At 35.9% G+C, this 23,956-nt stretch overlaps 1 protein-coding gene across 2 annotated transcripts in view; it reads right to left on the minus strand.

Annotated features, from left to right (window-relative positions):
* HSF2 (heat shock transcription factor 2) overlaps window positions 1–17,355 on the minus strand; it is a 30,113-nt gene extending 12,758 nt beyond the window's left edge. For both annotated transcript variants that reach the window (XM_010965492.3, XM_010965491.3), the window contains exons 1-5: window positions 17,166–17,355; window positions 5,934–6,042; window positions 5,648–5,775; window positions 4,639–4,763; window positions 2,573–2,648 (exon numbers count right to left, since the gene is read on the minus strand). In XM_010965492.3, coding sequence (XP_010963794.2) covers window positions 2,573–2,648; window positions 4,639–4,763; window positions 5,648–5,775; window positions 5,934–6,042; window positions 17,166–17,258 — 531 coding nt within the window. In that variant the 5' untranslated portion in view covers window positions 17,259–17,355. The remainder of the gene's footprint in view (window positions 1–2,572; window positions 2,649–4,638; window positions 4,764–5,647; window positions 5,776–5,933; window positions 6,043–17,165) is intronic.
* Window positions 17,356–23,956: the final 6,601 nt, after the last annotated feature.

Here is a 23,956-nt window from a genome sequence, read left to right on the forward strand (position 1 = left end):
GTATCTATCTATCTTCCCACCCACCTAACCATCTATTTATCTATCCAATATTCAGTTCAATTATTTGTCTTGGTGATAAGTACCAAGCATGTCTGGATACAGATCTCAAATTTTTACTTAAAATTCTTTCAAGATGATTATGATGCAAAAAAGAAGACTGATGTTTGACAAGACATTTTTCTTATCCCAGGTCATACAATTAGAGGCAAAAGAAATTGCAAGCTCTCACAGAATAGATCATCATATTTTCAAGTTAGAAAAAATTTATTGTCTAATTCTAGAAAAACTATTCTTGAAACATTAAACACCTGTCAAAGCTTCCTGCTGACAATAAGAGAAGCTGGTTTAATCTTCAAAATCTGATTAAATTTAGAAGAAAAAGTATTAAACAGATCAAGACATATAAACAATCCTTCATATTCTATGACAGTGTTTCTTAAAGTAAGGTCCATGGACCAGCAGCACTGGCCTAAGAGACTTTTAGACATGCAAATTCTCAGCCCTGCTCCAGACTTGCTGAATGTGAAATTCTGAGGATGGGGTCCAGCTATGTGTGTGTTTAGCAAGCCCTCCAGGTGATACTGATGTGAATGTGAGAACCACTGGTTTAGGGTATACCTTGAAATTATACTGACAACTACCTAAAAGAGCTTAAAAAGTGAGGGTCACATGGTAAAATATGAAAAGCTGTGTATCACTGAAAGGCTGTGAATAAAAGCCAAGTGACTGATGACTATACTCTTTGCAGAGGAATTTCTTGTACAAGCTTTGTGAAATGTAATTACATGATTAAAACAGACAACTGTCACTTGAAAATACATACTATATAGCTTTAACATTATACATTCTCCCCCAAAAGAAGCTACTAAATGGTATTCTTTGCAATCAATATGAATTTATCCATGGAAAAAAAATAATAGACATTTTAATTGAAGAGTTAGCACAGTTTATGAAAAGGTAATAGCCACTAAATTGCTTATTCAAAAGAAAATGTTCACAACTGACAAAAAGACAACATTTAACCTTGAAGACATCTATGAAACAGTTCAACTTCAATTATTTTTGTTAATTTACAAAAAAGCATTATGGGAAAATTCTAAAAACATTAATTGGTTGAATTTATAAGAACATTAATCACTGGTAACATTTCTCCTGAAATTTGCTGTAACATTTCAGTTCTCTTTTGACACACTAGCATCATGTTGTAGAGTTTGTTCCCTGAAGGAGAAGATGAGGCATTTAACATCTACATCACTGAACTTCTGTACCTGACAAGTTGTGTAACAGATACCTCCCATATATTACTCCAATTAATACAAGGACAAAGAGTAAATGGCAGAGTTAAAAACCAATTTCAGGAACAGAGCAAAAATTAGAATGCTAGCTTTCATGAAAAACTGACATGCTAAATAAGTATTTTGCCAGCTATCTTTGCTTTCAGGAAAAAAGAAAAACCCAACAAATTATAGAGTATTATAAGTTAATATTTAACCAAAACATTGTTTTCTGAAAGAGATCAACAGATTTTTAAAGATAAAGTACAGATTAAGGTACATCTATTATTTTAAATCAGGTATTCTTAAATAGGGCTTCAAGCTGGAATCAACTAAGGAAGTTTTGAAAATACATGTACTTGGACTAAACATTTAAAACTGAATCCTACATTCAACCTTCACTTGCATACTAATTTTTAAAAATCAGTATATTTATTTTGACTATAGGGCAAAGGCTGCAACTATCATTCATTGCTACATGCTAAGCCTGCTCCACTAGACCAAGATCCTTTCAGTCATAACCCTATTTTTAGCTAAAGCCCTCTGTGTAGGAACAAGATGAAGCTCTCCTACCCTCCCTCCCCTCAAAAAACCTGTTGCTTAAACTTAGAGTCCAGTTTACTCATGAGCAAAAAATAGTTGCCTTAATTATGTTTATCTTTCACCTCTTATTAACATATGAAAGCTGATATGAAAAGATTAAATCACAAAGACACAATGCAGCAGAGATTTCTGGTTCCCTCAGTAATTTTCAGCTCAGATACTAAAATCTAGGATTTATGTTACAGTACTACGTTAACTACTTTTAACATTTACTGCACAGACTAACAATGGTGTATGCTAATAACTTACTTTTTTGAACACATAATTTGATCAACTGATTTGAAAATATTAGTCATTTATCTTCTCAGACGGTATCTATGCCTTTTAGAATAAAAAATAGTAAAACAAAAACAACAAAAAATTCCACAGTCTGTCTTTTATAGTACATGTGAAGAAATTGGTAGCGTATTAATTATGCTCCTAAGAATGCAGTATATGAAAGTTGTTATATCAGGCAAAAGATATTACTAAAAGCTAACAAAACATTAGCTGGAAGTATGGGGTGACTATATTTAGCTAATAAGAAAGTTTTATTAAAAAGAATATATAACACTTGGCTTAATTTGTTTGATTCCATAATTTTACTTCTGTGTACCCAATGTATAAGAAACCAAGATCATTCACTGACTATTCAACAGAGTTTTTTCGGGATCATTAAACAAATGAAGGTTATAGTAATGGGAAAAAAAGCTTACCTTTCGAATAACTTGTTGTTGTTGTGCATGTTTTGCTCGTAATTCTGAAACCTCCTTCCAAAGGGACTCATTCTCACTATGTTACCATTTATTAAAAGACAGAATCAAAAAATTCAATCAGAAAAGCCAGCCTCAATATCTTTAATTAAGAATACCAGAGAATAGAACTAGTTTTTACTATATATCTTTATGAAACTAGGAAAACTTGGGTTCAATTACACGGAATGGCAAGTATCTTGACAGAACTCCAAAATCCTCCCTTCACAACTGTAGTATCTTTCACTCATGGCAATTTATACACAAAAACTTAAGACTCATGTCTACACTGAAACAGAAGTAGGCCATTTACTCCTCTGACAATCTGGTTCATTATTTCTTATTTAAAAAAAAAACTACCTTTTCAACTATGACTACCCTGTGAATTCAGGACTTGTGCTTAGGAAGAAATTCTTAAAGAGAAGTGAAATTTAACTAACACTTGCTATGCCAGGCAATATTCTAAGCATTTTATGTGTACTATTTAAACTTCTCTAAAACCTGTCAAGAAAGGAATTATTGTCTATTTTATAGAGGAAGAGACTGAGACTCAGAGAATTGAGAAGACTTACCCAATAAGACATAATACAATTTGGTCAGTGTTGATGTCGAACTTAAGTCTATCAGACTCTAAACTGTCTAAAGATCTGTCTCAAACACAAGCATATAAATGTTTGAGTTGTTTTCTTTAAGCATATTAAAAATGTGGGTTTTTTTAAAAAGCATATCCAATATGTAACTGACAAATTAATTATGTTCCCAGTAGTGAACAGTTTTTTCCCCTTCATTCACCATTTTTTACTGACATTGCAGCTATTAAATGCTAGCAGCAATGATAATTCTGAGAAGGCATGAAAGATAATTCATCTATTAAATGCTTTAATTTCTGCTCTTTTGTTAATTTCCACAAAAGCCATCTTCTTCAATCCAAACTATTACAAAAGGAACTGGATTTAAATATAGAGGGTATAGAAAATGAGACTTTCTTTAATACTCACTGAATAAATACTGTACTTTTTTGTGACTCAGCAATATAAAGATACTGTCATCTGCCTACTACAGGTAAGTAGGAGAATGGTTACCACTAAGATTTGTAGGATGAATTTGGGATCCCATTCCTTAAGGGCTAAACCTGAGATTCAAGAAATCGGGTTAAAGGGCACTTCAGCAGACACAAGATACATACAGTACATTAAGTACTTCAATAAAACATGCAAAATGGACAAGCTTAAAATTAGGGCTTATTCAAAAAGGGAATAAAGTCTAAGGTTACTCTCTTAATGAAGATTCTTCAGTTAAGACTAGCCAAACAAATGCCCACATTTGAAATGGGAGAAACAATACATGAAACAACTACTCTTAAGACCTTGACATCTATTACAGTAAGAGAAAAATTCCAGCTACCTACTAAGAAGAGAAATACACGTCAACCCTATATACAAGCTGCTAGTGTGGCATTACGATAGTGGTTGGTGCCAAAAACTGTAGTAAAAAAAATAAAGCATCTTTCTGCAGATAAAAGCTTTGAGTAACACTTTCCCAAGTCTATGAAAAGTAAGTATCAAGTAGGGCAAGTCTCTTGTGTCCTTTTTCCCTTTTTTTTTTGTGTCCTACTTATTCATAGATAGGCCACGTAGAAAATGCCTTAAGAAACTGCTATTAAAAAAAAATGAATGTGTAACCTATGTGGTATTTTTTATGGCTTGTGTTATGTGTGTAAACATATGAAAGTCAACCTAAGTAAAATCATATATCCTACACCAACTTAATGCTCTATTATTTCATCAGTAAGATTTGTGCATTAAACTGTTTCGATTGCCTAGATTTATATATTCTCTCCACCTCCATCATGAAAATATAAAGTCTATAACTACATATAAAAAATTTAAAAAACTTGGAAAAATGGCATTTCATCTTGGCTTCAACAACGTAATCTAGGTACTTAAAGCACCAACCTCCAATCCTCAACACACACATACAGAGATACACCAACCCCCATATCAGGATTATATTTGGAAATAAGACTTCACCTTTTTAATTCAGAAAGCCTGGACTCAATAGTTTCTTGTTTTATTTGAACCTTCTGAGCGCTACTTATAATTTTTGTTAAATCTTCTTGACGAATTTTACTTTCTTCTGGTTTTGAAGATGAAACCTTTCAAAAAGCAAATTTAGGAAATTAATCAAATACTAAACACCATGATTATAATTCAAAGCTTCCCTGTTGTAAGATGTTTTTGTAGCCTGTTCAGGAAGTGAGATCTAATTCCAAAAGGTCCAGGAAGAGAATAAACTTCATAGCTCAAAGAGAGAGGATAAGGAATAACCAGCTTATTTATTTATTTTTAATGTGGAAAAGTTTCCATGAGCAGGAACATCTTAAGGGCTTTTTTTTTTTTCACTTCCTTCTGCCAAACTCCCTGTAATTTCCCCAAGCCTCTCTATTATCACATTCCACGTTTAATTAAATTTATGTAGTAATTGCTGCACGCTAAGGCCATTTTCTTTCATGGTCCATAACTCTTTTATCCCTTTTATGGATTTAGTCAAAATATCTTACTTCAGCAAAATGTATCTTTCATTCAAAAACGTCTTATTAAATGCTTACTATTTATGTAAGGGACTTATTCTGGCACTGGATATTCAACAGTGACTACATAAAAAGGTCCTCTAGGTAGCTGTTGTTCTAATAGGAGTTCACATTTTTTAAGCTAAATTAGAAGGAGTGAACCATTCCAATATAGACGACTCCTTATCCTAAGTCAGAATGTAAACATGTCCTTCCCTCTAAAAGGTATTTAATGACTGAGTCCTCAGTACAATTGAGTGCAAGAAAAAAAAATGAAAGAGGAAATAATTAAAGCTTTATTAGTCTAAGCCATCTCAACAAACACCTGTGTATTTCTGCACATTTGTATTTTCAACAACTGAAATATAAGTCTTGGCCAAGTAAACTATATGGTAATGCCCTAATTAAATCACGTTAACAATAGCTTACCTTCCTTTTTTTAAAATTTTTTATTGATTTATAAAGCTTACCTTCCTTTTAATGTTCTCCAACAAGTCATCCTGGCCTTGTTTAAAATAAGGATGCTGAAATTCAACAGGACCATCTCGTTCCTGCTTCACAATTCCAGAGTCAATATGTACTACTTTACGAAAACCATCTGAAAAAGATTCAAAATTCAGATGAATAAAATAGACAAAAGTCAAAAATTAATGGTGCTTCTATGGACTATGTTTTCCTTTACCACCTTAATGGGGGAAAAATGGTTTAATCAGTGGCTGATGACAGTACTCCAAATAAATTGCTGTCCATACTCACACATATTCAGCTGCCTCACAAAGCTTGCCATGTTATTGTGCTTGAAGTATTTGGGAAGAATTTCTTTTGCAAATCTTTGTTCATCCAAAACCAGAAAACTTTGGCCATTCTGAAAAAAATTGAAAAAGTCAATTAGTTAAGAACCTATTACATTAGCTGATATATATAAACCCCCAAACTTGGCAGACCTTCCATGATACCTTCAGACTATCTTTTTATTCCTGTTAATAGCAACAAAAAACAAGCTGCAATTTAGTTCCAAATTGAGATTAAGTTCCAAATTGCAATTAAGCTTTTTGACATTAATCTCAAAAGTTTAGGAATATGTCTCAAACCAAAAGCTGCAGCATACTCCATGGTAAAATATTAGAAGAATTTCCATTCTTCTACTCAAAAACAATAGAAAGAAATACAGCATGTAGCCAGCATAATTATTTAATTCTATCTTAAAGCCAATGCAATTAAAACAAAAATAAGATAAAATTTGAAAGGAAGCTTTATTTTATCAATAGACATAATTATATCTTTGTACAGTCAATTGAAAAACGAGAATTCAGGAAGGTAACTGGTTACCAATTAATATTTAAAGTCACTAGTGTTCTTTCATATAGAAAATAAACAATTTGAGACCTCCTACTAAAGTAATCAAAACAGCACCGTACTGTCATAAAAACAGACCATTCAATGGAACAGAATAAAGAACCCAGAAATAAGCCCTCATATACACAGTCCAAGTATTTTTCACAATGGTGTCAAGACAATTCAGTGGAGAAAGAACATTATTTTCAACAAACAATGCTGGAAAAACTTGATACTCACATGTAAAAGAATGAAGGTGACCCCTTACCTTACACCATATACAAAAATCAACTCAAAACAGATCAAAGGCCTAAATGTAAGGGTTAAAACTATAAAACTCTAAGAAAACATAAGGGGGAAAAGCTTCACAACAATGAATTTGGCAATAATTTCTTGTATAACACAAAAGGATAGGCAACAAAAGCAAAAAGAGACAAATATGGCTTCCACAAAATTAAAAACTTTTGTGTAAAGAACACTACCAAGAGAGTGAAAGGGTAACCCACAGAATTGGAGAAAATATTTGCAAATTGTGTATCTGATAAGGGGTTAACATCCATTACATATTTTAAAAATTCCTACAATTCAACAACAACAAAACAAACCTCCTGATTATAATGGGCAAAGGGCTTGAATAGATATTTTTCCAAAAAAGACAGTAAAATGGCCAATAAACACCTGAGAAGATGCCTAGCATCACTAATCATTAGGGAAATGAAAACCAAAACCACAATGAGATGCCACTTCACTCATTAGGATGGCTATTTTTAAAAAACCCACACATAAAACAAAACAAAACAGAAAATAAATGTTGCTGAGGGTGCAGAGATGCTGGAATCCTGGTATACTGCTGGTGGGAATGTAAAATAGCTGTTGCTATGGAAAACAGTATAGTGGTTCCTCAGAAAATTAAACACTAAATTACCGTATGTTCCCTACAATTTTTTCTCTCTCTCTCTCTCTCTCTTTCTCTCTCTCTCTCTCTCTCTCTCTCTATATATATATATATATATATATCCAAAAGAATTAAAAGCGGGGACTCAAAAAGACATCTGTATACACATGTTCATAGTAGCATTATTCACAATAGCAAAAAGGTGGAAGCACCCTAAATGTCACTGACAGAAGAGTGGATTAATAGAATGTGGTATATACATACAACAAACTATTATTCATCCTTAAATAGGAAGGAAATTCTGACACATGCTACAACATGGATAAACCTTGAAGACATTGTGCTAAGTGAAATAAACTAGTCACAAGCAGACAAATACTGTATGATTCTACTTATATTAGGTATTTAAAATACTCAACTTCATAGGGACAGAAAGTAGAACGGTTACTAGGGGCTAAGAAGAAGAGAACTGGAAGTTATTGTCTAATGAGTATGAAGTTTTGGTTTGGGAAAATGAAAAACATTCTGGAGATGGATGGTAGTGATGACTGCATAACAAGTGAATGTACTAAATGCCACTGAATTGTATACTTAAAAATGGTTAAAATGGTTAATTTTATGTTATGTATATTTTATACAAAAATTTAACGATAAAATGGAATAAAAGATTCCAGTAAGAGAATAGTGTCAAGTACCTAAAAACAAATTTTATAAATATACTAGACCTTTAAGAAAATATTAACTAAAGAGGACAGATACTGTGTTGTAAAGCTGTCAAGTCTCCTTAAACTAACCAATACATTATTATTTTTCTCAATTAAAAAAAATTTTTGGAGATAAGTTGAAAAGATGCTGAAAAAACAAATATTAGGTACTAAAGTTCATTCACAAAAGTAATTATGTAACAAATGGGCAAGAAACTACTGAAAACAATGGGGAGAGAGGTGTTAACCCCATCCTACACAGATGATAGAATTAGAGTCTACAAGAGTTCAATACTAAAGAAGGGATAGTCAAACAGATGAATGGACAGACTAGAGAGATGAAACAGCAAATCTATTTGAGAACTGAACAGGTAATAAGGGCAGCATTCAGGGGGGAAAATCAGGAAGGAAAAGGATCAGTTAATAAACTTTTCATTTGGAAGGAAAAAACAAAAGCTCAATGCTAACTCTATGCTATCTCACTCTTTATTCCAAGTTTTGGAAGCATGACATAATAAACCAACAAGTCCATACAGGTAAAAATTAATACATTTATTCATGGAGATTGTTGGCTGCTAACCCTACCTTCAGATTCCTCTACTTTCTTTTTTAATTTTATTTTTAAAAACTGAAGTTGTATATATTTAAGGTGTACAGATTATTTAACATATGTTCACATATGCACAGTGCAATGACCACTACAGCCAAGCTAATTAACATAACACCTACAACAAACTAAAAAGCTTCTGCACATTAAAGGAAATAATCAATAGAATAAAAATACAACTTAATGGAATGGGAGAAAGATTTGCAAACATATATCTGATAAAAGATTAATATCCAAAACATACAGGGAACTCTCACAACTCAACAACAAAAAGAACAAAATCCAATTAAAAAATGGGCAAAGGACCCAAATAAGGCATTTTTCCAAAGAAGACACATAAATGAGAAATAAGTATGTGAAAAAGTGCTCAACAAAACTAATTATCAGGGAAATTCAAATCCAAACCACAATGAGCTATCATCTCATATTTATGAGACTGGCTATTTTATTAAAAAAAAAAAAAAACTAAAGATAACAACAAGTGTTGGTGAGGAAGTAGAGAAAAGAGAACCCCTGTAATACGATTACAGGGAATGTAAATTGATAATGTCATTATGGAAAATGGTATGAAGGTTCCTCAAAAAATTAAAAACAGAATTACCAGATGATCCAGCAACGCTCTTCTGGGTATATACACAAAGGAAATGAAATCAGTATCTCAAAGAGATATCTATGCTCCCCTGTTCACTGCAGCATTATTCACAAAAACTAAGACACAGAAACAACTTAAGTGTTTGTCAAAGAAAGAATGGATAAAGAAATTATGATATATACATCATAACACATACACAATGGAACATTATTCAGCCTTAAAAAAGAAAAAGATCCTGCTGTTTGCAACAACACGGATGATTCTCTAATTTCTTAGTAACAGAACAATTTTGTTTGATGCTGCAACTACATTTCTCAGTCTCCCTTACAAATAGAGGTGGCCAAATAACACACCTGGCAAATAATATATAAGCAGAATGGATTGAGTAGGGCTTCCACAAAAGCTTCTAATAGGGAAAAGAGTCAAAGTGTCAACCCCCTACATACCATATCCCTGCTTGGAACCTGGAGCCAATGGCTAGAGCTCCAGGACCCAAGTATGGCTGAAAAGACAAGAAGGTGACTGACTCAATATCTATAGATGTAAGAGAAAAACACATTTCTACTTTCAGCCACTGTTGTTTGGATTTCTATTACTAATGTCTGAACTTAAACTTAACTGGTAATAGAGATAAAAAAGTTCAATGAAGTTGAGGTACATTATTAACATAAAAAGTATTTCCAACATTTATGATAAATGATTAACTGTATTAATAAAATTTTCTAACTAATCAGTAAGATGAAAAACCCAATGTAAAATTTAGAAGAAGGCCAAGTCTCATTTATAATGAGAATAATTTATAATAGAATGTACAGGGATGGGGGATAGCTGGGGTCAATCCCCAGTACCTCCATTAAAAATCAGACAGTCAATCAAATTACCTACCCCTTTCCCCCATGCAAAAAAAGCAGCTTCCCTAGCATAACACAATGTACAGCAAAACAGATAATGATTTTCACTTTAAGTATTAGATTGGCAAACATTTTAAAAGTTTTAACAACACTTTTGGTTATCAGGTAATAGCTATTAAAATTAAAAAATGCATACATCATCTTCTATCTTAAAAGAACTTTCCCTCTACCTTACTTCCCTCTCAATCTACCCACTCCATCTGTCCTTTCATTCACTGCAAAATTTAACAAATATTTTTAAGCCCCCTTCTCCAATTCAGGATTATCTACTTACTCTTACTAAAAACTAGTTTCAGCTTTTCTCACTCTACTGAAACTACTTTTTCTAAAATGTCAAATGCCAAATTCAACGCTCTCTTTTCAGTCCTCATCTTCTTACACCTCTCTGTGGCACTTCAGTTGGCACTACTGACAATTCCCTCCTGAAATGCTCTGCTCTTATGGCTTTGAAACTATACATTATTTGGTCTCCTATCTCTCATACATCCTTTTCAATGGTCTTCCGCATATCAAGAGGTAGTGTGCTTTTTAGGTTTCTATTTTTGATCATGACACCTTTTACACTCTTTCCTTAGGCAATCTCATCCACACAGTGTATCTAATTACCGATTTTTATTATGTATAATGATTATCACATCTATGCCTCTGCCCCTGACCATCTCAAATTTCCCACTTGAATTTTCAATCATTAACATTTTTACACAATGTTCTTTAACTCACTATGTTCTCAACCTATTATTTATTTCAAACCCATCTTCCTACTCCCCCAAAGTCAACTTTTCATACATTCTCCATGGTAGCATGCCCCATCCCCTCTAAGTTAACCAATTAATTTTGATATCAATAACAAAAAGGCAAATTAAAACCTCTCAATTTTAACAGCTAGCTACTTAAAGGGGAAATACTTAAAAACATTCTCTTTAAAAATAAGAGAAAGGGATCCCACAATTGCTGCTTCTATTTGACACCACGAGGTCTTAACCACTGCAAGAAAAAGAAAAACTGAAAAGTACAAGGTTCTGAAAGTAACAACAAAACTGTCATATCCAGATGTTCATGGCTATAAACTTAGAAAACCCAACTAGCAACAGCTCGATTTATTTTTTATGAAAGGATACCGCTTAAACTATCCATAAATTCTAACAAACATGTGAGAGACCTAATCACAAAAATTATAAAACTTTATTAAACAACAAAATGAATTTGGAAATACGTCTTTCTCTTGGAAATAGCCAATATCATAAAGATATCTATTTCTCCTAATCTGATTTACAGTTTCAGTACAATTCTAATAAAAAATCCTAATAGTTTTTTTTTTTTAATGGAACTTGGTTTTAAAACATAGATGGAAGAGCAAAGACCAAGAGGAGTCAAGGCATTCCTGAGGAATAGGATGCCCTCTCAAAAGAAAAACTTTTTATAGAGCTACAGTAATTAAGACATGTGATAACTGGACAAAAGGATAAATTATCCAATGGAACAGAATAAAGAACCCAGACAAAAAGCAACCATATCTATATATAATTCTGCTATAAGGCAGAGGCAGCTACACAAATCACTAGAGGAAGAATAAACTATTCAATAAAGGGGCTTAAAACAACTACATATTTATATGGAAAACAATGAAACTGGATCCCTTATACCACACACAAAAATTGATTCCAGGTGAATTAAAGACTTAGATATAAAATGCAAACTTTTAAAATTTTCAGAAGGAAAAAATAGAGATGGAAAAGTATTTTTCTCTCCTTGGGATAAGTAAGCAAAAGCATCCTGAAGAAACAAAACACATGAACCACAAAAAAGGCTGATATATTAAATTATACTAAAATTAAGAACTTCTATTCATCAAAAGAAAGTAAAAACAATAAACCACAACTGAGAGAAGGCATAGGCAACAGATACTTCCAAAAATACACAGAATATATAAGGAATTTCTACAAATAATAAAAGGCAAACCATCCAATACATCCAATAGAAAAATGGTCAAACAGGTCATAGAATAGGAAATACAAATGGCCAATAAATATGAAAAGGTGTCTGAACATATTAGTTATCAGGGATATATAACTTAAGACCTCATTGAGATTTTATCCACTAAACTGGCAAAAATTAAGAAGAATGAGAATATCAAGTTTTGAAGATCCGGATTAATGGAAAATCTCATGCATGGCTAACAGGAGTACAAGTTGGTTTGATTTCTTCAGAAAATAATTTTAACTACCTTGAGGTTGAACATTTCATACCTTATTTTCCAGAAATTCCACTCTTCAATGTAGGTATAATTACCTTGGAGACATTTTTGCTTATATACACACCAGGAGAGGTGTATAAGAATATTCATAACAGTGTCTGACACAGTTGATCATCTTTCTTGAACCACTTTCTTTCATTAATTTCTATGACTTCACTCCCTTGTTTTTCCTCCTTTCTCACTGCTCCTTCTCAATCACTTTTGCTGGCTTTGTCTTGTCTTCATACCCTCTAAATATTGCAATACTCCATTTCAGTTCCTATCTTCATTTGTCTCCCTGGGTGATCTCATCCAGTTCCATGGATTTACCATTCACAAGCTTCAAACTCCACTTTGAATGCCAGAGTCTTGTATTATCTAAATATCCTATTCAACATTGCCATTTGAAGGTCTTGGAGTGTAGAAGTCATTCCTGTGGCTCTCTTTTCTAGCACTGCACTTCACCACTTCCTCTGAAATAAGGTGTGGGCATAGGACCAAGTGTGGTCAATGAAATGTAAGAGAAACAAAAACATTTTCAAGAAATACTAGTGATCTGTTTGTAATGTCAAAGTTAATAAGGCCAAACAGAATCCCCACCTCCACGTCTCAAATCTTCCCCTATCTCAGCAAACAGTACCATCATCCACCCATGTAAATCTGTGAGGTTTAAGCAATACAACACAGAACTCTCCCTTCACATTTTATACAGGACAGAATGTCACTACTCTTTAGGATGCGAGAGTTGGCAGCTTTTCTTTAGGCCTTACCTATAAACACTGGCAAGTTTAAATCTTAGTAACAGTTGTTACTGCTCAAATTGGTACTCTTAGTCAAAAACATCCAAAATATTCTTACTAATAATCTTATACTTCAGCCCCATTACTTTAAAACACCCAAAATAGAAATCTGTTAAAAAAAAAAATAGAAATCTGTTAACACTTTTTTAAACAACCAATCTATAATTTCTTAATGTTCACCAACCATTCCCTCTGAGCCTCTAGCTCATTCTCATGTATACAAATAAAAAATACTTGTCAATGAATCAATCAACTTTTCTGTAGGCCCATCTAAAGGGAATTTTACCCCTATTCTGGTACATTTGTGGCCGCCTTTCTTGTTTTCACTTAAGAATACTATAATGCAGTAACTGCTGGGAAGTTCAAAACGATACCTTAACATTGGGAAGTCTAAAGACCTACTGCTAAACTCATCCAAAACAGCTAGAAAACACTGGACAAATTCCGATTTTGCTTCCTTTCCCTCCTGTTTCCTGATTTGTTTCTTGTGATTTGAGGTGGATAGGGAAGTAGAGACTGCCAAAGGGCACAAAAAGGTGGAACAGATGGGTATGAAGCTTTTGGTGACAATCACTTCTTGGTCTTCTCAAGCAACCTGAAGAACTAAGACAAAGGTAATAATCTTTACAAAACAATGACTTTCCAGTTCTTTCCCCTTTTTTTTAAAACTTCTTCACTTCAACATACGTTGAGTATCATATATCAGTAACAGTAAAGGCTGTTCCTCACTATCAATGGCCAGAACTTCCATTCAACTTCCACAGCCTATCGTCCCTGAGTATCAAGTTTCCCCAGTTGTTTCAAAGCTAAACCTGTGCCCTCTGTTTAGAACTCTGTTACATTTAAAATAAAACAGCTTTAGGTTGTCCAATAGCACTATCTCTGTCGTCGATTCTGGTAACACACTGTCTATCAGAGCCAAAATAGCTATATAAAATTTTGAAGTTATAGGAAATGTATAAACAAACAAAAGAGTAAGAAAACATCAGGGAAATCTGGGGGATGTACACTATGTTTTAAAGACACTCTGGATTTAAAGCCATTTTATTATTTGAGTCTATAATAGTGTAATTTTGATTTTTCAGAATATATTTCTATAGTTAATGATGTGAATGGGGGTACTATTTCATTGTCATATTATAAATTTCAAGGAAAACTAAAGTTATATAAGTTTTCAGGAATATTAGGCCAAGCTTTTCAAATTGCAGCTGGTAAGAGTTTTCTTCCCTTGCCTTATACTCAAGCTAGAGGAGTAAATTATTTTCTACAAGTGAAAACAATTGCATAAAAGACTGCCTGGTTTCCAAAACATCTGCTACTTCTAAAAGGTCTTAATGTGATTTTTCACTCAGATAGTATAAATGGTAAATTACCTCAACAGAAGTCCAGCAAAACAAGTTTGAAGGAAACCAGAAACAACCATAAATAGCAACTTTTAAAAGATGAGAGTAAATTATTCTGGGTTTTCCACCTAACACCATTGTTCAATTAAAGTTTTACCTTTCATTGTTAACACCGTTTCGGGAAAAATCTCTGAGGGTATAAAACAGCTTCCCTAAGCAACTAAACTTAGCCCTAGACAACATTAATCCACAATTTTTTTTTGAAATTTTTTTTTGTGGGGGGTAGGTAATTAGGTTTATTTATTTATCTATTTACAACTGTCCTCTGACTTGTGGAGGGGTAATATTTTGGCATAAAACTAAATATTGTGACAACCTGTATTAAGTGTAATGCCATTGATGGATGAATGATCTGGGAGGTCAGAATTCTGTTAGAGGCCCACCTCCAATAATGAATAGCTTTGTAATTATAGGTAAGTAATCTAACCTGTCTAAGCCTCATGTCCTCATCTATACAGTGATGAGACTAAACCAGATGACTTGAGATTCTTTTCAGGCATAATTCTACCTTTATCATTCCTACCAATTCCATTACATATTCCAGGGATTTCACTGCTTCATCAAACACTTATTAAGTACCTACTGCGTCCCTGGCACAGACACTGTTCCTGCCCTCACTGAGTTTACAATCTAATTGTCCCACTATGTATTAAAAAATGAGTAGCTAAAACATAAGCTTAGACTCAAACACGGGAAAAATGAGAATGACTATGAAGTGGCCTATTTGGCTTAGAATTCATAAAGTGATGCACTTAAGGATTAGTATAAAATTCTCCACATTTGATACTACCCATAAAATAAGAATATTACTAAAATATTTTGGCTAATGAATTTATTAGCCCTGTCACCAATATAATACACCTTAATTAAAACCAATTACCAATATATTTAGGTAGGATTTCTAGGCAATAAAAACAAGGCCCACCCAAACCAAATAGGTATGATATAAAGACAGCTTAGGGAAGAGGAGACTCTCGGTCCAAACTCTTACATGCACAAGGCTGAGTAACAGCAGTCTGTGCTGATCCATCCTTGTCAACTTTTAATCCTTATGACCGATGAAAAAGCATGAGACATGTTTATTTTTAAGTGTATACTGGTGGCTGGCTTCCTTACTTTCACCCTTCTTTGTACAACTGTACAGAATTCATCAAATGTTTAATACACACCATCTAGCTGATGGTACTGACCTTCAAGAAAATAAGTCCTAGAGGGAGATAAAGAAAATGAACAAATGATAGTAATATAAGGCAGAATATGGTGTTATAGTAGCCAAAACTTCATGTACTCAATATAGTGTTCTCTATTAAGTAAGATAAAAGTAAATAATAAAACTGAGGGTTCCTATAACAGGAAAGGAACAGAAAAGAAAGGGAGAAAGAGAAAACATTTACTTAGCACTTAACAGGTAGGTGCCAGGCACTGTGCAGGCAGTTTTCACTTACTCTCTCCCAGATCTCCAGAAGAGACAGCATCCCAAACAGATGATCATCTACAGTAAGAGAACTCCACCCCCTTCACAAAATTATTCCAAAAGCCTGAGTGTGTTTTAATGCAAACGCATTGTTTATGTAATAATTATTCTAATTAGATTAGTATTTCGAACTAGAGGGGGTCCTGGATCACCTAAGCAATCCATTCATGTTATGGACAATGACACCTGGGCCAGACAAGATACAGAACTTGACTATGGTCATCCTGTTTACTGGTCGAATTGGGATCAAACAAATAATCAAGGCATCTATATACAACAATGCCGGCAACTGTTTAGTGAAATTTAGTGATTGGTCTTAGCTCTTCGCTATATTACTGAATACCGTCTATTGGCACTTTTATTAAATAATCATAAAAATCCCTTTATGGAAATGGCTCAGAAACGCTAAAGAACAAGGCTTTCTAGATAACATTTTAAAACCTACCGACTGAGAAGCAGTAACCTGCGTCTGAATGTTTGCCTCCTTCCCTGACTGCTGTCCTCATAAAGCTCCCAGACACGAGGGGGGTGTGTGCCCGTTTTACGGACAAGAATCGGGTCGCTAAGGGAAAGACTACCTCAGATAAACCCCGCGCGCGTTGAAGATCCCGGCCGGGGCCGCCCGTGCCCTCGGCCAGTCGCAGCCCGCGAGCCGGGCGGGAGGACGGAGGATGAGTGTGCAGTAACGTGGCTCCCGCGCCCTCGGCTCGTCGGCCGCCCGCGCGGTTCCGAACGCCGCCCGGGCCGGACCGTTACGGGGTCTCCCGGGCCGCGGCGCCCCGCGCGGGCCGCCCCTCCCCCACCGCGGCCTCAGCCAGCGGCGCCGGCCGGGACCCCGCGGCTCCCCGCGCGAACAATACCAGGGGTCCCCCGCGAGGCCGCACGCCGAGGCCCCGCGCCACCCCGCCACCCCCGCGCCGCGGGCCTCGCAGAGAGCGTCGAGCCGCAGGCCGCGGGAGACAACCCCGCGGGAAAGAGCGAGAGAGGAGGAGGTTAGTCAGGGGGTTCGGAGGCCGCCGTGCCCTCACCCTTACCTGACTCCAGGTGATGAACTCGTTGGTGTGGGTTTCCTCCACAAGCGTCCACAGCTTGCTGAGGAAAGCCGGCACGTTCGAACTCTGTTTCATTGTTAACGAGGAGCAGGGATTCCAAATTCTACACCCGAACGCGGCGGTAGCAGCGGCGGCGGCGGCGGCGGCGGCGGCGGCGGCGGCGGCGGCGGCGGCTGCTCCCCGAGAACGCCCACAACGCAGGCGCAGCAGCTCCCGGGCCCCGCCCCCCGGGCCCCGCCAGGCGCGCAGTGAGGCGGGGTGGCCCGGCGGCCGCACGTGATGGACAAGTCTCCCCGCCCTGCCGGTGCGCACGGGTCCCGCGCCGGTCCCGTTCCCAGCCAATCCCAGGGGCCGACCGCGCGACAGAGAAAAACGATTGGATGTTGCAGACGTAGAGGGGTGGGAGCAAAAGGGGGCGCTGTCTTCTCATTCGCCTTTTATACGCGAGCTCTCACTGTAGTGGACCTTGGGCTTGGGGCACTGTGTTTGGTTGTTTCACGTGGAAACCACTTTGGGTGTTTGGGCTACGGCTGGAAAGCTGGAAGGCTGCAGAAAGTCCTCAGGGGCCTTTGAGTCATAAGTTTGGTAGGCGAAGTGTGGTTTGAGCCAGTCAGGGGGAAGAAGTATAATAATTCACAAATCGGGGAAAAAAACAGCTTTCAAGCATGATGTGCTAGGCCCCAAATGGTAACTGAAAAATAGTGAATAGTCCTTAAATCTTTGTTAGGAGAAAATGGTCGCTTTAAAATACATTTATCAAAAAGAGGAATTTTAATAATAATAATAACTACTCCTAAGCAAGTACTACTGTGAGCCGGTAATTGTACTAGGTACCTTCCATGCTGTTTTTAATTCAACAAACATTGAATGCCCACCATATGCCCAGTAAAGAGAAATACTCTCACTGATTGTTCCTATAGGTACATTACAGGTATATTCTTAAAATAATTGTTCCGTAGGTCCTTTACAGATTTGGTATAGTAGAAAAATCGCACAGAGTCAGTACATCTGAGTTTAGATCCAGCTTCAAGGACACGTTAGTGGATATTAAATTACACTGGTCGTGTTTGTAATTTAGAACAATCTCTTAATCTTTCCCATCTCCCTATTGGGAATAAGACTGGCTCTTCACCCCTATAAAATAACATTAATAACATACTAGGTGTGAAAATACTTTGAAAATATAAAGGTTGTACAAAATTAAACTTTTTTTTTTTGCAGAAGTCAGAATGTGAGTATAAGAATTTACAAACAAGTTAGAGATAATTAACACTATATGAAATTCAACATCGGATTGGTTTACTTATTGGGTACATGCAAAATAATACAATAAAAAATAAAATACACAATTTCCAATGAGCAAATGTTTATTGAATACTGAGAGGATAAGAGAAATAGTCTCACTGATTTTTCCTGTAGGTATTTACAGGTATATTCTTAAAATAATTGTTTAGCAATGATCTGTTCGCTGAAACAAAATCAGATGTTTGGCAAGAGACATCCGATGAATGAACTAATATCTGCTGACCAATTATATATGCCCAGGGATTTACATATATTATATCATTGAATCCTCACAACAGCCCAATGTAGTAGGTCCTATTATATCATTTTTCCAGTGAAAATTCTGAGGCTCAACAGTGAATTTACCTATATCACAGCTAGTAAATGAGAGAGGGTACTTATACCCAGGCTTTACTGAGTTCGAAAGCCCATGCTCTTTACATTGTATGATGTATCTCACTGTTTACAATGCTTGTATTCTAACCTAAGAAAGAAGATGAACACAATGATCAGCAATCATTGATATTTTAAAAATGTATGTCATAAAACAAGTACTGAAAAGTTTAGAAAGACAGCATTAAGTGAGTTAAGTGATAAGGGAAGACTTCCCAGAGGATGGGTACTTTAAGTTGGGTCTTGAAATATAAATGCATTTGTATGGTTAAAAGAAAGACAACACTGAGCAAAGATGGGAAGACTGACAGCATAGGAGGAAGTTTCTGAGTGGGTAATGTGGCCTACTTCTATGACATTGTATTATTTCCATCTAAAGAAAAATTAAAAACTGATGTGGTTAGATACATGCAGGAACTCCTCTTTGGACATTCAACCTATGCAGCCCTATGCTTAGCAGGACCCCGTACCTGGTTTAATGCTGTGCTGTCACCATTTTGAAATTCTTAATTTTTGAACAAAGGATTCTATTTTCATTTTGCATTGGGCCCCTCAAATTATGTAGCTGGTCTCCTTTCAATATATTATACTTACAGACGAGTGGTTCTTAAACTTAAGCATATATTCAATACACTCAGAGAGGGGAGACTGTCAATATAACAAATAAACACGTATCACTTATAATACTCATGAGGCCAGCTAAGGAGTTAAGTTACTAACCAGATAACCTGACGATGGCACCAAGAAATAGATGATGTGTATAAAATCAAATGCCTGGGATTGGATTTGGATCCATGTCTTTCGTAGTCTGAGGCATATCCTTCTGTCCTTTATACCAGTGTGCCTAAAGCTTTAGCCTGTGTCAAAATAGCCTGAGGGCTTCTGAAAAAAACATATTGCTGCTTCTTCCACCTGCTCCACTCAATTGATCTGAGAGTCAGCCTAAGAATTTGTATTTCTACCAGGTCCCTAGGTGATGCAGATGCTGCGGGCCCTGGAGCTACACTTTGAGAACCACTGGTATAGACGAAAAATTAGTAAACTGACTTTCCCTTGCTAACATTTACAGACTTGTTGCTACTCACCCTTCACCTCAACAGAATCCAGACTTGCCATAATCTAAACTACTGTGTTTTCTTTTTCTTTGAATATAATCCTCAATATTTATTGTAATTAATACACTTTTTGAAAGCTTTAAGTACCGATTAGAGACATTTTGGAGGAAGAGAAAATCATTATTGGCTCATTTTTAACTATAAAACTGAGAAAGGAAGAAAAGCAAATCAGGCTAATTTACAATTATTTGCCACCTACAGTATCCCACAAATGTCAGAAGAAACAGATTCAAGCCAGTGGCAACAATTTTGAAATGTTTACAATATTAGAGAATAAAAATATCACTTTCTTAAAGTGAATTGCCTCCTGTTGACTCCAAATTTAAAATGTTGGAATATTTCCATGGCTCATTTGCAGCCTGGAGTGTAAGATTTAGAAGATTTGGAAAATATGAGTGACCCAGGCCTTAGCCTAGGAAATAGAAATGCATATTGTGGTGCACTCTGATGCTTCAAAGTATCTGATTCAGATTGTACAAATTCTGTATAATCAATTGTGCAAAACTAGTTGGAAACAACAGGGCAACCAAGACTAGCTTTTAAAGATTGTTTTTGAGGATAGCATGACTGAAGCCAAAGGTGAATTGCATAGAGGTTTCCATCTACTTTCCTATCTGGACAAATTGTTGATTTTTCTTCAATTTTGGAATGACCTAGGGGGCTTTAAGTAAATCACTTGCCATCTCCAAGTCCTAGATTCTTATATGTAAAATCTGAGTAAAAATACCTATTATAGTCACTTCACAGAGTGGTTTTGAGGATCAGATAAATTCCTTCTTCCTCAAGTCCACCCTCACAATCTTTAGAGATCTCTTTCTAAGACACAGATCTGAAAAGGTCACTTCCTGACTTCAAACTATTCAGTGGCTTCCCATAATTTTCAGAAGAAACCCAAACCCTTTAAGATGGCATAAAGTGACCTTCTGTGATCTGATGCCACCTACCATTCCAGTCATTGCACCTTAACTTTCACAAACACCTAAACCTTAGCCACACCCAGTTCCTGTAATTACCCTGTTGATCTTATTCTTTCATACCTCTATGCGTTTTCAGGAGCTTGCCTCTGTGTGGAGAGCCCTTCTTCTTCCCCATTATCCCAAAAGTTCTTCCTTAATCTTAACCTTTCTTAAAGGTCAAGTACAATTCCATACAGAAGTCACCTCTTTTGTGAAACCTTCCCTGGAGGCTTTTATTATAGCACTTATTACATCATAGTATAATTATTTATTTAAATGTTTATTTTTTCATCCTAGACTGACAAACTCTTTCAACATAAAAACTGTCAAATTTACATTCATTTTCATCTAAAATGGCTATCACAGTGCTGGTATACATTAGACCCTCAATAAATATTTGTTTAATTAATCAATGAATACATGAAGAGGTGAATGCAAACCATTCATTTAGTCTTCCATGACCCCTAAATTTGGATTAGTTGTTCCTCCCATGTGCTCCCACAGCATATGGAACTTGACCCTTATGGTATTTAGCAAACTGCTGTTGCTCATTTACTTCTCAGCAACCCCCACTAGCCTGGATGATTGTGCTTGCATTTTTCACTCTTGTATCCTTGGCAGTAAACACAATGCTGTAATATAGGAACTGCTCAATAAATATTTGTTGAATGATCTATTTTAGTTTTTGATATCTTTTGGATAAAGTGTACTCTACCTAATAATAAGGAAATGACTTACAGCTTATTAAGTCTCAGTCTATATAAACTTTTTTTTTTTAGTTTGTAAGAGAAGAAAACAAAGAAAAGGAGAGTTTAAGGATAGCCCAACTTAGAGGCATATGATTGAGGAGCTATCAGTGGAGCAAATATCAGACTCTTGGAAATGCCAGCTGTTAATGGAATGTCATAGAGTCCCAGGTTTGAGGTCATTTGTCTTTGACACAAACAGAACTTTGGTGACAGTGGTAGGTGCTCAAAGAACCCATAGTAGGTTTTTGGATAAGTAGAGGGCTAGAGGACTATGAAATTAGTTTCTTAAAATTTTCAAGGTCAAAGAAGAACCTTCTTTTTATCTCAGGCTACAACTTAGATGTAAAAGGCACTGGCCAGAGGAGCTTTTAAAGTAGGAAATGTGCTATTACCACTTGTACCAGACTTGAGCTGGGGTTGCTCTACATGAAAACTTCCATTGTATTTTACATTTGCTAGAATCCAACCAGGCATCCAACAAAGGTGACAAACTGGTCCAGATGTGTGCAGGACTCTCACATTTTAGTACTGAAAGTCCTATGCCCCAGGTACTACCTCAGCTCCAGGCAAACCAGGATGGTTGGCCACCTTAACTCCAGCCTCTATCTACTGATGTTAGACAGGAAGCAGGAACTCATCAAGCTAAGTCAGGTAACTTGTAGAGCAGCTAGTGCACACGAGGAATCTAAAACTTTAATGCAGTCTTTAGCCTTTCTGGAAGCAAGGTGGAAGAACACTTTCACAGGCACCCCAACAGGTAGCTGATAAATAGAAGGAATCTATGTACCCCACAAACCAATATGATGGTGGAGGTCCAGACCCAGGATGAAAGATGTTGATAAGAAAGAGAACTCAAGATCAGAAAAGTTAAAGGGACTGAGGCATTAGAAAAATATAGTAGATTAGCGACATGGCATGTGACAAAAGACTTCCACTAGAAGAGCATCTTGCTGGGGTTCCAGTTTCCATTCCCCTGCGACTGGTTTTGCTCCAAGTGGAGGTGGCCAAGATAGAAGGTGTTTTGGCTTCATCTCTCAGGATAGTGGGGTTTAAAATGATCCCTTTATTTAAATCATTTGATGGTGGAGATCTGAGTCATCTCAATGATTAAATGAGTTGGGTTATATGGCTTGTGTATTGAAATTTACTCATACCTCGAATACAAGATTAAACTGGAGAAATCGGCTTCAGTGAGGAGATAGCCACTGTCAGAGATGTGTGCCAAGGTCTGAGAGATGTATATGGAGAAGTGGCAAGATGGGAACCCTTCTAACCCATTAAAGTTTAGCCAAGTACTATAAGCACCATTGAGGGACCAGCTGGAAAAGGAGATGTCCTTTCTACTCTGTGGGCTCACAGTGCGGGTTCCAAACAGCAGAGATCAAATTGAGGCCTGTTAGGATAGAACTGAATGACTTCTGACCTTTCAGAGAAAAGTCTGGCATTGTGTGAATCAAGAACTCATTAAAGAACTGCTAATTAATGGCAAGACTCTTGATTATAAAGCCCTTATATATGGTGATTGTTGCACTTGCTATAATTTCCCTTAAAATACTGCTATTTAAACAGTGGTATATAGTGTGATAGTTTGTTGTAATTTACACCTTAGGGGCAGGTAGTTTACATTTGAATTACCCTAATTAGTTATACATACTCCAGGGGTGGTTATTTAACACTTGAAAGACTAAGCAAAAGCCTAACTCCGAAGGCTATTTCTTAATATTATTTACAAATTTTTAAAATCAACATCAAAAGTTTTGTTGATTAGAAAAATGGATGTGGAAACGATTTTTCCTTGGTGAAATGAATGAAGTTCAGGATATGTGTGTTGATTAGAAACAGTGTATTGGCTTTCTCTATTCTTGACTAAACCAGGTAATAAGATATCTTGAGCCAGTAACTTATGCCCTTCTGCAGGTTCCCTAATCTTAAAACTCTCTTAAATCCTATATTCAAAGTGCCTTCCATGCCTGTTCAGGAGATTCGGGTAGCCTGAGTCAAAAGTAAAAATAGAGGCCCACATACATATTTAGAACCTTTGAAGATCACAAATCAAGGTAACATGCTGTAAAAACATGTTCTATCTTCCTACCTTGACAAATGTATCTTCATAATAACATTTGAAAGATATGTGTAAAGCTACAGTTTTGTAAAGACAGTAAGCTGATGAAATATCCAAAAGACCAAAATTTATTATTGTCTGATGTTCTGTTGATTGGGAAGTGTTTTAGGTGACTAATAGAATAAAGACATGTATAATTCATAAATCATTATAT

Source organism: Camelus bactrianus, chromosome 8 (assembly GCF_048773025.1).
Source record: "Camelus bactrianus isolate YW-2024 breed Bactrian camel chromosome 8, ASM4877302v1, whole genome shotgun sequence".
Classification (NCBI taxonomy): Eukaryota; Metazoa; Chordata; class Mammalia; order Artiodactyla; family Camelidae; genus Camelus; species Camelus bactrianus.